The 14,918-nt window shown below is 45.8% G+C and overlaps 1 protein-coding gene across 3 annotated transcripts in view; it reads right to left on the bottom strand.

Annotated features, from left to right (window-relative positions):
- Nucleotides 1-13,575, bottom strand: part of TBC1D22B (TBC1 domain family member 22B) — an 80,877-nt gene extending 67,302 nt beyond the window's left edge. For all 3 annotated transcript variants that reach the window (XM_062186039.1, XM_062186040.1, XM_062186041.1), the window contains exon 1: nucleotides 13,378-13,575. In XM_062186039.1, the coding sequence (XP_062042023.1) occupies nucleotides 13,378-13,433 (56 nt within the window). In that variant the 5' untranslated portion in view covers nucleotides 13,434-13,575. The remainder of the gene's footprint in view (nucleotides 1-13,377) is intronic.
- Between the last annotated feature and the right edge of the window lie 1,343 nt (nucleotides 13,576-14,918).

Genomic DNA, 14,918 nt, shown 5'->3' with positions numbered 1-14,918 from the left:
ATGAGACCTGGAAGAAGCTCCAGGCTTTTCGGCCTGGCACAGTTCTGGCTGTTGCGGCCATCTGGAGAGTGAACCAGTGGATGGAAGAGCTCTCTGTATCACTCTCTGCCTCTGCTTCTCTGTAACTCTGCCTTTCAAATAAAGAAACAAATCTAAAAAAAAAAAAAAAAAGAAAGAAAGAAATATAACTACTAGTTTCATGGTAGGGAGTCAATAGATACTGTCTGAGGAAATATAGTATGACATTTTACAGTTTGAGCAACCCTAATCAAAAAATCCAAAGCCTGAAACATTTTCAGTGTCAACATAAACAGCACAATGGGAAAATTCTACACTATGAAACATTGTTTCATGCACAAAATTATTAAAATTATTTAAAACTACCATCAGGCTATGTGTGTAAGGTCTGTATAAATGAATTGCATGTTTAGATTTGGGTCCCATCCCTAATATATCTCATTATGTATATGTATAATTCACAAAGTCTGACAAAACCTGATATCTAAATAAAACATTTCTGTCCCAAACATTTTAGATGAGGAATACTCAATCTCTACTTAGAAACACAATCACTAGAATAAAAATTATCAGAATATAAACATATATGTCCCTGCAAAACAAATACAGTCCATATGATGAAAGACTTTTAAAGAAAATATTTTAAATGGAACCAAACCAAATATATCAGTTATTCTAATAAATATAAATCAGCTAAACTTACTAAAGAGAAAAGGACTATTATTAACAAGTAACTGGTTAAATAAATTGCAGTACATCTTTTAAAATGAATGAGGCAGTCCTATATCAACATGAAACAGAGAGGGTAACTGAAAAAAGATGCAGAGCTATATGTATGACAGAATTTTTATAGAAGTCTTTAAAAGATATACACATATTTACACGTGATAAGGTGAATGTATTCATAGAACCTCGTAGAAAGAATACATGAAGGGCTGGCATTGTGGCGCAGCGTGTTAAGCCATTGCCTTGCAAGACCAGCATCCCATATGGGTACCGGTTAGAGTCCTGGTGTTCCACTTCTGATCCAGATCCCTGCTAATGACTTGGGAAGGCAGGAGAAGATGGCCCAAGTCTTTGGGCCCCTGCACCCATGTGGGAGATCTGAATAAAACTCCAGGCTCCTGGCTTTAGCCTGGTCCAGCTCTGGCTATTGTGGCCATTTGGGAAGTAAACCAGTAGATGGAAGACCTCTTTCTCTCTCTAACTTTGCCTTTCAAATAAATAAAACTTTTTTAAAAAGAGAAAGAGCACCTGAGGCTCCAGCAGCATGATTTGGAAGGTGAGCCAGCTGACTGGAGGATGGGCTGCCCAACAGACTCAGTGTGCACCGTGAACCCCTCTGTGTCTTTCTGATGTGCATGTACAAGGATACGCTAAGAAATAAACCAAGCCACCTGAAGAGGGCTGGGAGGTTTAAATGGAATGATGACTCAAAAGCCCTCGGGCACAATTCCTGGAGAGTGCTACCATTCATGCAGACTTGCAAACATAGAACACTACCCAGCACACGCACAGTGCCCAGGAAATGTTAGTTTTCTTCCCTCCTTCCACTTTTATAACATAATCCTCCCCCAGAATTTAGAAAACAATAAATTTACCAAGTCTTTTGAGTCACATAACAAGGTGATCTCAAAGATGCTTTTGAACACAAATATAGGCAATTTAGTCATTTTCACACTGATTTCTATTAAAATTTTAGAGGGAGGAGCCAGCATTGTGGTGTGGTGGATTAAGACACTACATGTGATGCCTATACCCACATGAGTGCTATTTTGAGTCCTGGCTCCTCCACTTCCAATCCAGCTTTCTGCTAATATGCCTGGGAAAGCAGTGGAAGATAGACACGTGCTTGGGCCCGCGCCACCCACGTGGAAGACTGCATGGAGTTCCATGCTCCTGGCTTTGGCTTGGCTCAGCCATGGCCTTTGCAGCCATCTTGAGAGAGAATCACCAGATGGAAGATTCTCTCTCTCTGTAGTTCTGCCTTTCAAATAAATAAAAAAATATTTCAGAGAGAATCTAAGTTTTTAAAATTTTATTTATTCATTTGAAAGGCAAAGAGAGACAGAGAGAGCTCCCATCTCTGATTCACTCCCCAAATGCCTACAAAGGCTGGGACTGGAATTCATTCCAGGTGTCTCATGTGAGTGGCAGGAACCCAATTACCTGAGCCATCACCACTGCTTCCCAAGGTCTGGATTAGCAAACACCGAGATGAATACACGTCCTCAAATGAGTACAAGGTCACGAAATCTGTGTAGTAAAATACAAAAATCAGGGGAGGAACTCTGCTGGAAGATCTCCACAGCTGGTTACGTTAGGGAACTGGAGAGAAATAAGAGGAACCATAGATCCTCTCCTTACAAGATTGTTACCACCTTCCATAATCCGTACAAAGAAAAGCAAACCTAACTGTGCAGGCCTAAGGGCCAGAGGCCATTAATTACCATGCAGGAACAGCATCTTAAAATCACAGTAGATTACTTTTAAAGATGTCAGCCCAAGTGCTGCACAGCCAGGAAGGCTAGGATAAATGATGGCCTTCAGCAGCAGCAGTATCAGAGCCCAAATTGAATTTGTTAACACAGTCTTGAACTAAATCATGATGTATCTGAACCTGGAACACTCTGTATAATAAATCTGTTTTCTGCACCTTAAAAAGGACAGACAGGAAGGTAGAAAAGAAAGAGAAACCAAGATGATCACGGAGACTAAATGAGGATAGACTAAAGATTCTGAAGATTAAAGTACTCAATTTCCTGGCCTTTATAACTCACCTATCAGCCTGTACTCCCTCCATTCCCCCTCAAACTCAGCTGTGGAGAAGGCTGCTCTTCCAATCATTGCCTAATTATTAACCGTTCCCTACTCAGAATGCTTTTCTATATCCCTTTTCAAAGCTGTATCCGTCCTACAATGTTCCCTTCAGGGACAGATGTTTGGCCTAGCAACTAAGACTCCAGTTAAGTTGCCTGTGCCCCTTATTGGAGTACCTGGGTTTGATTCCTGGCTCTGGCTTCTGAATCAAGGTTCCTGCCAGTGGGCACCCAAGGAGGTGGTGGTGATGGCTCAAGTAGTTGGGTCCCTGTCACCCACATGGGAGACTTGGATGGATTTCCAAGCTTGCAGGTTAGGTCCCTCCAGCCATTGTGGGCACATGGGGAGTGAACCAGAGGATGAGAGCTCTCTGTGTCTCTCTCTCAGAAAGAAAAAAAAAATCCCTTTGAACTCTACAACCCCCCATGAGGCTTTCCTGCTCCCAGCATACATTAACCCATGACTTCTCTAATTCACGAGGGATTACTTTACTTTGGGGGGCGAGGGGGCAGGCCCTGTGGTGTAACACATGGAGCCACTGTGCAGTGCTGGCATCCCACGTGGGTGCTGGTTCGAGTCCCAGCTGCTCTACCTCTGGTCCAACTCTCTGTTATGGCCTGGGAAAGCAGTGGAAGATGGCCTAAGTCCTTGGGCCCCTGCGCCCGCGTGGCAGACCCAGAAGAAGCTCCTAACTCCTGGCTTTGTATTGGCCCAGCTCTGGTCATTGCAGCCACTTGGAGAGTGAAGACCTCCTTCTCCCTCTCTCTCTGTGCCTCTGCCTCTCGGTAACTCTGCCTTTCAAATAAATAAATAAATCTTAAAAAAAAAAAAAAAAAAGGGAGGGGGTACAGTGTGTTGTGGCATAGCAGGTAAAGCTGCTGGCTGGAATGCTGGAATCCCATACAGGTGCCGGTTTGAGTCCTGGGTGCTCCACTTCTGATCCAGCTCCCTGCTCATGGCCTGAGAAAGTGGTGGAAGACAGCCCAAATACTTGGGCCTCTGCACCCATGTGGGAGATCCAGATGAAGTTCCTGGCTCCTGGCTTCACCCTGGCCCAGCTCTGGCTATTGTGGCCATCTGGGGAGTAAACCAGCAGATGGAAGATATCTCTAACTTGGACTTTCAAAATTTTCAAATAAATAAATCTTAAAAAAATAAAACCAAACACCAAACTAGATTTAGATCATAATATAAGGCACACTTGCATTCCACACCCAGCTTAAGAAATAAGACTTCAGGGTGGGTGTTGTGGCGAACACATTGAACCAATAACTGGAGTGCCTAGGATCCAGTCCCATCTCTGTTTCCAATCCATCATCCTGCTAATGGCCTGGGAGGCAGCAGATATTGGCCCAAATACTTAGGTCCTGCTATAAACATGGAGGAGTTTCTGGCTCTTGCCTTTGGCCTGGCCCAGCTCTGACTGTTGTGGGCCTTTGGAGAGTGAGCCAGCAGACAGAAGATCTCTGTCGCTCTGCCTTTCAAATAAACAAATCTTAAAAAAAAAAAAAAAAAAAAAAAGGAAACAAGACAATATGGGTTGAAATCCCTAGCATACCTACCTCCCTTCCTAGGAGGCTACTCTACTGAATCTAGCATTTTTCACCATCATCTTTTGGTTTTATTTTCCAAGTATGTATTCCTAAACAGTATTGTTTTGCATGGTTTTTAAATTTTATATAAAAGGCATCACTTTGTATATAAGACTTACTTTGACTCTAAATGATGTTACCTTGGATTTTAATTTCATGGTTGGCTATCTTCCCTACATATTAAAAAAAATTTGCTCTAACATAAATGTAAACACATTTAATTGACATTTTCAAACATAAAGGACAGAGCATAATATAGCAACTATCCATGAACCAATTACAATGATTTAATATGTTAATATTTGTCACCTTCCCTTTTTTTAAAAAGATTTATTTATTTGAAAGGCAGAGTTAGAGAGAAAGAGAGATCGATCTTCCATCTAGTTCACTCCCCAAATGGCCGCAATGGCTGTGGCGGAGCCAGGTCAAAGCCAGGAGACAGGAGCTTCTTTCGAGTCTCCCGTATGAGTGGCCAGGGCCCAAGCACCTGGGCCATCTTTCTGCTGCTTTTCCCAGGCCACCAGCAGGAAGCTGGATGGAAACCAGGCAGCTGGGACCCATGGAATGCCTGCACCGAAGGTGGCAGCCTAACCTGCTACTCCATAGCACAGCCCACGTTGCTTTAAGTGTTAGAGACTACTGGTATCCCAGCTGCAGTACCCAGTCATGCCTCCTCCCTCCCCAAGAGACAACCACTACTCTGAAGCTGGAGGGATCCCTCCCATCTGTTCTTACACTTCTACATATATTCATAGAGCCATAAAAACACATAGAATTTTTCATTTTTAAACATTACATAAAAGACTGCATACTATACATATTCTATATCTTGCCTTTTTTCACTTAGCAGTGTGTTTGCATCCAGCTCCACTTTTAAGTTTTATTGATTACAAAAGTAACATATGCTTAGCAGAAAAACCGGAAAGTCAGTCACACACAGCACCCTAGCAGGGGAGGCCACCGTGCTGGGGTGGTGCCACGTCTTTTCCTGCGGGCCCTGCCACCTGGCAGAGTGTGACACATACCAGCAGCCCCTTAACCACACTTAGTGGGGAAGACTGGAACTCCATGAAACCCAGACTCCTGCCTACCCAGACTTCCTGCTAGATGAGGAAAGCAGAGGCTAATCCAGGACATCTCATAAGACTCACACTGCACACACACAGAAAAGAATGCTGCCAAGTTTGAGAGAGGTGCTGCCAAGAGATCAAACAGAGCAAAAGTCCTGCTCCACTCCAGCGTTCTCTTTAATAAAACCAGCACCCCAGAATGTGCCGGCGTAGCTGTTTCACCTAGCTGGAACAGTGCAAAAACCTGGGTAGGAAAAATCAACAGGTGTTTGTTTAGTGCTAACAAAGGAGCTAAAGCAAATACGGGAATGGGGCTATCAAATTTAAGGGCCAAACATGGTGGCAACAGATTCAGGTTCACACTCACCCCATAGAAACTGTTCAGAACTGGGGAGCTACTCTACTCCACGGATAATTTCGTATCTTCGAGTCACTTACTTTATCAGTAAAACATTTCCCAGCCAAGAAGAGGTTGTAATGAACTTGCCCAGACAGGCTGGGACCATTACATTGAGTCTGCTATCAGATTCATTAATGTTATAATAACTAACTAAATGACAGAGATGGTTATAGTTAAAAATATATGGGCGCCTAAGAAATTCAAGTGATTAGACAGTTTTGTCAGCTTCATATAATGCTAATGAGATTTCCCTGACTTTAACAATAAATACTTTGCTTGAAAAGAGGAAGAAGCCTTCTCAGTAGAACTGGAAATAAGAATGTAGGGGACGAACCAGGCTCACATTTCTCTCTCCTATTCCAAATCTCATCAGCATCTTTTTGCTGGAAGGGCCCATACCCTTGGACTGGGTGAGCTGCTGTGACAGAGGGTATCTTAACCTTAGAGGAGACCGAGGGGAGAGGGAAGCAGCAGTAGAAACTGGACTACGGGTCCAGGAATCTTCAGGGATTCGAGGAAATCCCTCCCTGCCTCTGGCCTCAGCCTCCTCATCTGCAGTGGTCTGAGTCTCAAATTCTAACATCCTCCAATTTCACGACAGATGTTCACCAGGGCCAGCACTTTGCTACTTTTTAAAATTTTTTCTTTCCATTGCTTTACCAGTGTTCTGCATTTTATTTGAAAGTCAGAGAGACAGACAGACAGATCTTCCATCTGCTGGTTCACTCCCCTAAAATGGCCATAACATCCAGGGCTGGGCTAGGCCAAAGCCAGAAACCAGGTACTCAATGTGGGTATCCCACATGGGTGGCAGGGACCTAAGTACTTGAGCCACTACCTGGTGTCTCAATGTAGGCTAAACGTTAATGGTAGGCTGGAACCCAAGCACCCCAATATGGGATGTGGGCACCCCAAGTAGCATTTTAACTGTTGAACCAAACATCTGCTCCACAATTTTGTTACTTCAAAAGCACAAATCGAAAAGCCTCAGTCCCTTCCCTCTCAAACCCACTCCAATCTATTAATTATGCCTGGTAAGACCGAGCGAGGCAGAGCTACCCACTGACATGAGTGGGAATTGGTAAGCTCAAACTTACCTCTCAACTTCAGAGTTGGCAAGAGCCTTAAAGCTCACTTAACCCAAATCTGTTTTCACAGGTAAGGAAATCAAGCATGGAGTAGTGAAGTGTTCTCTCAAACTTGGCTTTTCCTCTGAAGGTATGACACCACAATCTACCAGGTCAGCTATGTCTGGGAGTGACACCTCCTTGGTACCCCCTCTTCTTACTCCCTAAATGTCATGATTTGCTATGGTTTATTGATCTCAGACCTGGCCACCACTCTCAATTTCCACTGCCACTAAGCCATCATTGCTTTTCTTGCCGTTGACGACAGTGGTGACCACCTAACTCTCTTGCTACACTCACTCTGACCTTCATGGGAGGGTTGAAGGGTGGCTGGAGTATCTGGAAATTAATGTGTGGGAAAGGTGTTTGTCCCAATAACTGCAGCCTTCTGGACACTTAGGGGCAGGGGCCAGAGATGTTAAATGCCTTATAGTCCAGTACAACCCAAAATACACCCATCAAATAGCAATTGTGTGACCTTCCCGGTATCAGCCATTGGAAAACATTGGCCAAAGCCATTCTCCTCAGGGCAGCCAGAATGGATTTCTTCAAAAATTTATTTATTTGAAAGGTGGAGGTGGGGGTAGGGAAGGTACGATATACCTCTTATTCCCTGGTTCACTCCCCAAATGCTCACAACAGTCAGGGGCTGAACCACCATTTGGGTCTCCTGCATGAGTGGCAGAAACCCAAATAAATGAGCCATCACCTGCTGCCTCCCAGGGATTGCATTAGCAGGAACCTGGAATTGGAAGTGGATCCAAGATGCAAACCCAGGCACACCCATGTAGGATGCAGGCATCCCAAGTGGCTTTTTTTTTTTTTTTTTTTAAGATTTATTTAAGAAAGGCAGAGTTATAGAGAGGCAGAGGCAGAGGCAGAGAGAGAGAGAGGTCTTCTATCTGCTGGTTCACTACGCAGATGGACACAGTGGCTGAGGCTGCACAGATCCGAAGCCAGAAACCAGGAGCTTCTTCCAGGTCTCCCACAGGGGAGCAGGGGCCCAAGGACTTGGGCCATCTTCCACTGCTCTCCCAAGCCATAGCAGAGAGCTGGATCGGAAGTGGAGCAGCTGGGATTCAAACCACTGCCCGTATGGGAAGCCGGCACTACAGGCGGCTGCTTTACATGCTACACCACAGCACTGGCCCCACAAATGGCATCTTTAACAGCTGTGCCAAACACTTGCCCCCAAAATGGATTTTTTTATAAGTCCAAATCTGATTATGTCATATCCCTCTTATAAAGGTACCCACTGTTCTTAAGAAACACCAAAGTTCTGCCAGCGCCATGGCTTAACAGGCTAATCCTCTGCCTTGCGGCGCCGGCACACCGGGTTCTAGTCCCGGTTGGGGCGCCAGATTCTGTCCCGGTTGCCCCTCTTCCAGTCCAGCTCTCTGCTATGGCCTGGGAGTGCAGTGGAGGATGGCCCAACTGCTTGGGCCCTGCACCCGCATGGGAGACCAGGAGAAGCACCTGGCTCCTGGCTTCGGATCAACGCGATGTGCTGGCCGCAGCGGCCATTGGAGGGTGAACCAACGGCAAAGGAAGACCTTTCTCTCTGTCTCTCTCACTATCCACTCTGCCTGTCAAAACAAAAAAAAACAAAAAACACCAAAGTTCTTAACTTGGTCTATCTTTCCAACTATGGAGGGCCTGGAAGACTTAGAAAATTTTAATTTTATTCTAACTATAAGCAAGATCCTGTCAAGAGGCAATAAGAGAAGCAGAAAGACCAATCAGGAGTCTACAGTAGTAGTCCAGGCAAGAGAGGACTCGGTTTGATCAGGGGATGGGGTAGAAGGGGCGAGAAGAGCTGGGATTTAGGATACACTTTGATGAGCCATAGATTGTATCACCTAATGACACTGTCACTGTCTTAGTTTGTGTAGGTACACTCTGATGTCTGCACAATGACACAATCACCTCACAACACACACCTCAGAACTTGTCCCATCATTAAGTGACACATGACTACCCACAAAAGGATGAAAAACATCTGTCCACACAAAGACCTGTGTATGTTCATAGAAGCATTACTCACGGTAGCCTAAAAGTGGAAAACAACCCACACATCCATCAACTGATGAATGGATACACAAAATGTGGTAATCAAACAAAGGAACATTATTTGGCCTCAAAAAGAATGAAGTGCTGACTGATAATGGATGAGCCCAAAAACATTATGCTTAGTAAAAGCCAGTCACAAAAGGCCTCATATTATTCTATTCCATTTATACGAAATGTTCAGAATAGCTAAGTCCAGAAACAGAAAGTAGATTAGTAGTTCCCAAGGTTTGGAGGGGGGAAGGAATGAGGAGTTACAGTTGATGGGTATAAGGGCTTCTTTTCTTTAAAGATTAATTAATTAATTAATTTGAAAAGCAGAATGACAGGGAGAGACAGAGCAAGCTTCTATCTTTGAGTTCTTTCCTCAAATAGCCTCAACAGCCAGGTCTGGGCCAGACTGAAGCCAGGAGCCAGGAACACCATCCTGGTCTCCCACATGGGTGGCAGGGGCCCAAGTACTCAGATCATCATTTGCTGCCTTCCAAGGAAGTAGAGCAGCTGGGACTCAAACTGGCACTCCGACATGGGATACGGACATCGCAAGCAGTGGCTTAACCTGTTGTGCCACAACATTGGCCCCTCAGCCTAGGGTTTCTTTTCAGGGTGATAAAAATGTTCTGAAGGGGCCGGCACTGTGGCGCAGCAGGTTAATGCGCTGGCCTGAAGTGCCAGCATCCCATATGGGAGCCAGTTCTAGTCCTGGCTGCTCCACTTCCCATCCAGCTCTCTGCTATGGCCTGGGAAAGCAGTAGAAGATGGCCTAAGTCCTTGGGCCCCTGCACCCACATGGGGGACCCAGAAGAAGCTCCTGGCTTCGGATTGGCACAGCTCCGGCCGTTGCAGCCATTTGGGGAGTGGACCAGCAGATGGAAGGCCACTCTCTTTGTCTCTATCTCTCTCTGCAACTCTTTCAAATAGACAAAATAAATCTTTAAAAAAAAAGTTCTGAAATTAGTAGTGATGGCTGCACAAAACTACTTATATATAGATGGATTTTGTAATTCAAAGAGGTCAGTTTTATGGTGTGTGAATTATATCTCAACAAAGTTATTGTTTTATTTATTTATCTTTAAATTTGTATTTATTTATTTGAGAGAAAAGAGACAAAGTGCGTGCTCTCATTCGCTAATTCACTCCCCAAATGCCTGCAAGGGCTGAGGCCAAAGCCAGGAGGCAAACTCAACACAGGTCTCCTTCATGGGTGGCAGGAACCCCATTACCTGAGAGAGCACACTCGCCTCCCAGGATTTACATTAGCAGGAAGCTAGAGTGAGGAGCCGGAGGCAGGCACTGAACTCAAGCACTCCCATACGGCATGCAGAAGTATTAAGTGGCCTCTTAACTGCTAGGCCAAATGGCTGCCCCAAAGCTGTTGTTTTAAAAAAAGAATGTTTCATTTGTTTTGAACTTAGGCTGTTTTATTTAATAAAATTCCTATTTGTTATTGCTGGATCATGATCAAAGAAACTGAAAGTAACCTGCCATCACTTTGATTTTTTTCACCAAAAAAGACACTGGCTTCACATATAGGTTGCCATGAACCTAGTACACAGTCCTTACTCTACCCAAGAGAAAGTTTTTCTTCGCTAAAACTGAAAGATTCAAAAAATCACTTCTTGGCCTTTACGCTAAGATCAAGTGAAGAGTCAAAAGATATATTGGGGGCTGGCGCTGTGATGTAGTGGGTAAAGCCGCTGTCTGCAGTGCTGGCATCCCATATGGACGTTGGTTCAAGTCCCGGCTGCTCCACTTCCAATCCAGCTCTCTGCTGTGGCCTGGGAAGGCAGAAGATGGCCCATGTTTTTGGGCCCCTGCACCCAAGTGGGAGAGCTGGAAGAAGCTCCTGGCTTAAAATAGCACAGCTCCGGCAGTTGTGGCCAATTGAGGAGTGAACCAGAGGATGGAGAACCTCTCTCTCTCTCTGCCTCTCCTTCTCTCTATGTGTAACTCTGACTTTCAAATAAATACATAAATCTTTAAAAAAAAAAGTTATATTGAGAAAATGCTCTAACATTTTCCTTTCATCAAGGCACCTTTCCATCTACAAGATCCTTGGGTAGTTTTCTCCCATAATCAGGAACCCCTGGGGCCTCCCAGATAAAGGCACACAGCTGAACCATATTTCTCTTCAACAATCAAAGTACTAAAAGCTATTATGAATTGTGCCAGTATTTTATGGTTAGAACAAAGAATGAAGACTTAACTAGGGCTGGGGTAAGGGATCTGAGCAATATTCTTTTCAACAATTACTTGCTCTAGAAACAGCAATAATGAGCAACTATAATGTGTTAAATAAACGGTCCTAGGTTCTTTACAAATAGGGTATTTTATTAGTAATCCCAGGAACCCTGAGGGAAGTATTTTTATTTCTCATTTCACAGATAAGGAAACAGAGGCCTGGATGTCAATTATTTGTCTTTGACACACAGGTAAGAGAGTTCAAATAATGACCCAAGGCTTTCTAAACGCTAAGGTTCTCTCCTCTTCCCTTCTGCATTCTTCAAAATGGAAGAGTCAGACACTTGAAATGAAGACTCCTCTCCCAGAGCCCAAGTGCTTGGGCCTCTGCACCCACGTGGCAGACCTGGAAGAAGCTCCAGGCTCCTGGCTTCAGATCAGCTCAGCTCCAAGTTGTTGCGGCCATTTGGGGAGTGAACCAGTGGATGGAAGACCTCTCTCTCTGTCTCTCCCTCTTTCGGTCTGTAACTCTACCTCTCAAATAAATAAATAAATAAAAATCTTTCTTATAAAAAAAAAAAAAAGACTCCTCTTCCTATCTCACATAGTGCTTTAGAAAAGTTGACTGTTTCAGTATTAAACAGAAGCCAGTTAACAGCAACCAGTGTCAGAAGGCACAAAGGACCATGCCATGTCCCTCATCTCCTGCACTGCTTCCTGTTGGAACAGTTTTCCTGCTGAGTCTCATTATAACCTTAGGACATCAAAATTTAATGATCTCATGATGGAAAACCCCAGAGAACAGCATTTAGCATAACTGGAGAGTTCACTAGATCAGGAAGGAAAAGAAATCAGGTGGCAGGAAGCGATGCTTATCTAAAGACACACATCTTTAACACGATATTAACACTGTCATTCCAGCGTAACTTCCACCTTAATCTGAGGCTGTCTTTGCATTGCCTTCTATTAATATGTATTACTAAAAGCTGATCCCCACTCCATTTCCCATATGTTTAATAGGATCCTAAATAAGGTAAGACTGACAGGACACTATGGACTGTTCATTTCTCTTCTGCTTTAGAGGAAAATACTCAGTCATAAGTTCAAAGAATTACCAATTATCCCAGAAAGAAAAGAACTGAATCAATTAGGAAAGGTGGCAGGGGAGGGCACAGCCACACGTGAATTTCACCACCAACTGGACCGTGGCTGGCAGAAATCTTAAATTCACAATTGAAACACACTTCCCTCCTTAGACTTCTAAGGACTCGGCCCAAAACAACCCCAACTGTCAACTAACAGCAGATTGGGGGTTGGACAACCGCTGAAAGTCTCAACACAAGCCAAAACGGGGAAAAAAAAAATCGCTTAGAAGGTCTGCCCTCCACGAAACCACTGAAGAATGAAAGAATTCAGTGTATGTGCACAAGAAGACCATTACAATGCAGGGGGTGGGGGGAAGAGGTCACTTGGAGTTGGACAAATCCCTAGAAAATGCTAGAGAAAAACACCGACTCTGTGGTCTCCCTGTAATAAATCCTTGACGGGAAAGGGTCAACTCAAGATAAAGTGGGGTCAGGCTGCAGAACTGCTCTCACTTTTCCTGGACCCCCACCCCCCGCCCCGACCCCTTCCCTCGCAGGCGGCCCCACGCTCCCACCAAAACCCTTTGGGAGTCGAGGGAGAAGATTTGCACCTGAGGAGCTGGGGGAGCCAAGGAAGGGGCCATCCTCGAGTAAGCAACCACCTGTGCGTGCTGGAGACCCCCGAGGAGTTCTCTTCAAAGTGGGAAGTGGCTCTGGGAATGGCCCTCCGAGCCCTGGGGGCGACATTGGGTTCTCCCTCAACTCCTCTGCCCCCTGCGCCCGGTCGTCGGCCACCTCCCCGCTGAGGTCACCCCTCCTGAGACCTCCGCCCTCAGACCCCGGTCTGCACCTCACACCCAGCCGTCCCCGCTCCTCTCTGCCTGACAGCCGCCCAGCCGCCACCAGGCAGCCCTGACTTCTCGGTCCTGGGGTCCCCACAGCAGTCTCAAGATTTAGGGATTAGGCTCTGGAAGGGTTTGGTCCAATCCCGGCTCCCTCTCAGCGTCCTGGGCTCACCTCCCCGGCAGCTTGGCGCTCCTCTTCCAAAACTGCTTGCTGTTCTCGGCGGCCATTGCTCTGGCCCGGGGAAGGCCTTGTAGGTGGGTCAGGGGGTGCCCGACGAGACGCCCCCGAGACCCCGTAATCTGAGGGCCAACCCAGGCCGCTTCCCCGTCGCCGGTCACCCGCTCCCAGCTCCTGGGGGCGCCATCTTGGATGTGGGCACCCGCCCACCCAGCGCAGCTGCCATTGGTGGGCTGCGCCAGCCGTGAACAGACGGACCAATCGGGAGCCGGAATCCTGTAGGATGCTGAAGCCGAACGGTAACGTCAGGGGCTGGGCACCCAGGTGGGCCGGGAAGGCGGAGCTTGAGCGAGCCGGGAGGCGGGGCAGAAAGTTCCTACCCACGAGAGGGAAGAAGCAGGTAAAGAAAGCGACCTACGGGAAGGAGGCACGGGGGCCGTTTTCTTCTGGGGAAATGAGATCCCCGAGTCTGCTATTTTTTGTAAGGAGGGCCATAGTGTGTATTTATAAACATAACTCTTTGACCTTGTTGGTTGCGACCCATTTTTAACGTCACCCAACTCAGTGACACTTCGGTGATAGCCTCCCCTTCCTCGTCCCGGTTCCGTTTAGGTCCGGAGTTTTTTTTCTCCTTGTGAAGGACTCAGTTAACCCAGGCTCCCTAACTGTTCAACATGTGACAGTGGGTTCAGGAGTCTCCCTCCTCTGTTGACTGAATATTTTTAAAGGATTTGTGCTGAGAGTGAAACGCCAGGGATCGAATCCTGTTTTAATCCGTAACTCCCACTTTCTGACAGTGAAAGCCTAGGTACTGACAGACGTGTTTAGGGAATGTGATTGCGGCCATCCAATCCACATGACCAAGTACCCCATTTCTTTAGAGCATATAGTGTATCTCCATGATGTGAATCACCAAGATGCGGGTGTACCCCCACACACTTATCCTTAATTTCCCTTCTTAATCTATTGTAAATCTTTCACCCTTGAATTTGTTCTCAATCTAATTTTTTAAGATTTTTTTTTAAGATCTATTTATTTATTTGAAAGTCAGAGTTACACCGAGAGAAGAGAGGCAGAGAGGTCTTCCACCCATTGGTTCACTCCTGAATTGGCCACAATGGCTGGAGCTGCACCGATCCGAAGCCAGAAGCCAGGAGCTTCTTCCAGGTCTCCTATGCAGGTGCAGGGGCCCAAGGACTTGGGCCATCTTCTGCTGCTTTCTCAGGCCATATCAGAGAGCTGGATCGGAAGTGGAGCAGCTGGGTCTTGAACTGGTGCCCATATGGGATGCCGGTGCTTGAGGCCAGGGCGTTAACCCACTGCACCACAGCGCCGGCCCCCTCAATCTAATTTTGTCTCAGAATGAGATTTAATATTAGCATTTTGAACTCTGAAATGTTTTGTCTGTGTTTTGTGTGTGTGTGTGTGTGTGCGTTTAAGATTTTATTTGAAAGGCAGAGTTACACAGAGAGAGAGAGAGAGAGAGAGAGAGATCTTGATATCTTCCATCCACTGGGTGTCACTTCCCAAATGGC

The sequence above is a fragment of the Lepus europaeus genome, chromosome 3 (assembly GCF_033115175.1).
Source record: "Lepus europaeus isolate LE1 chromosome 3, mLepTim1.pri, whole genome shotgun sequence".
Lineage (NCBI taxonomy): Eukaryota > Metazoa > Chordata > Mammalia > Lagomorpha > Leporidae > Lepus > Lepus europaeus.
Note: the sequence above shows the minus strand (reverse complement) of the source record. Positions and strands in the feature narration are given on the sequence as shown.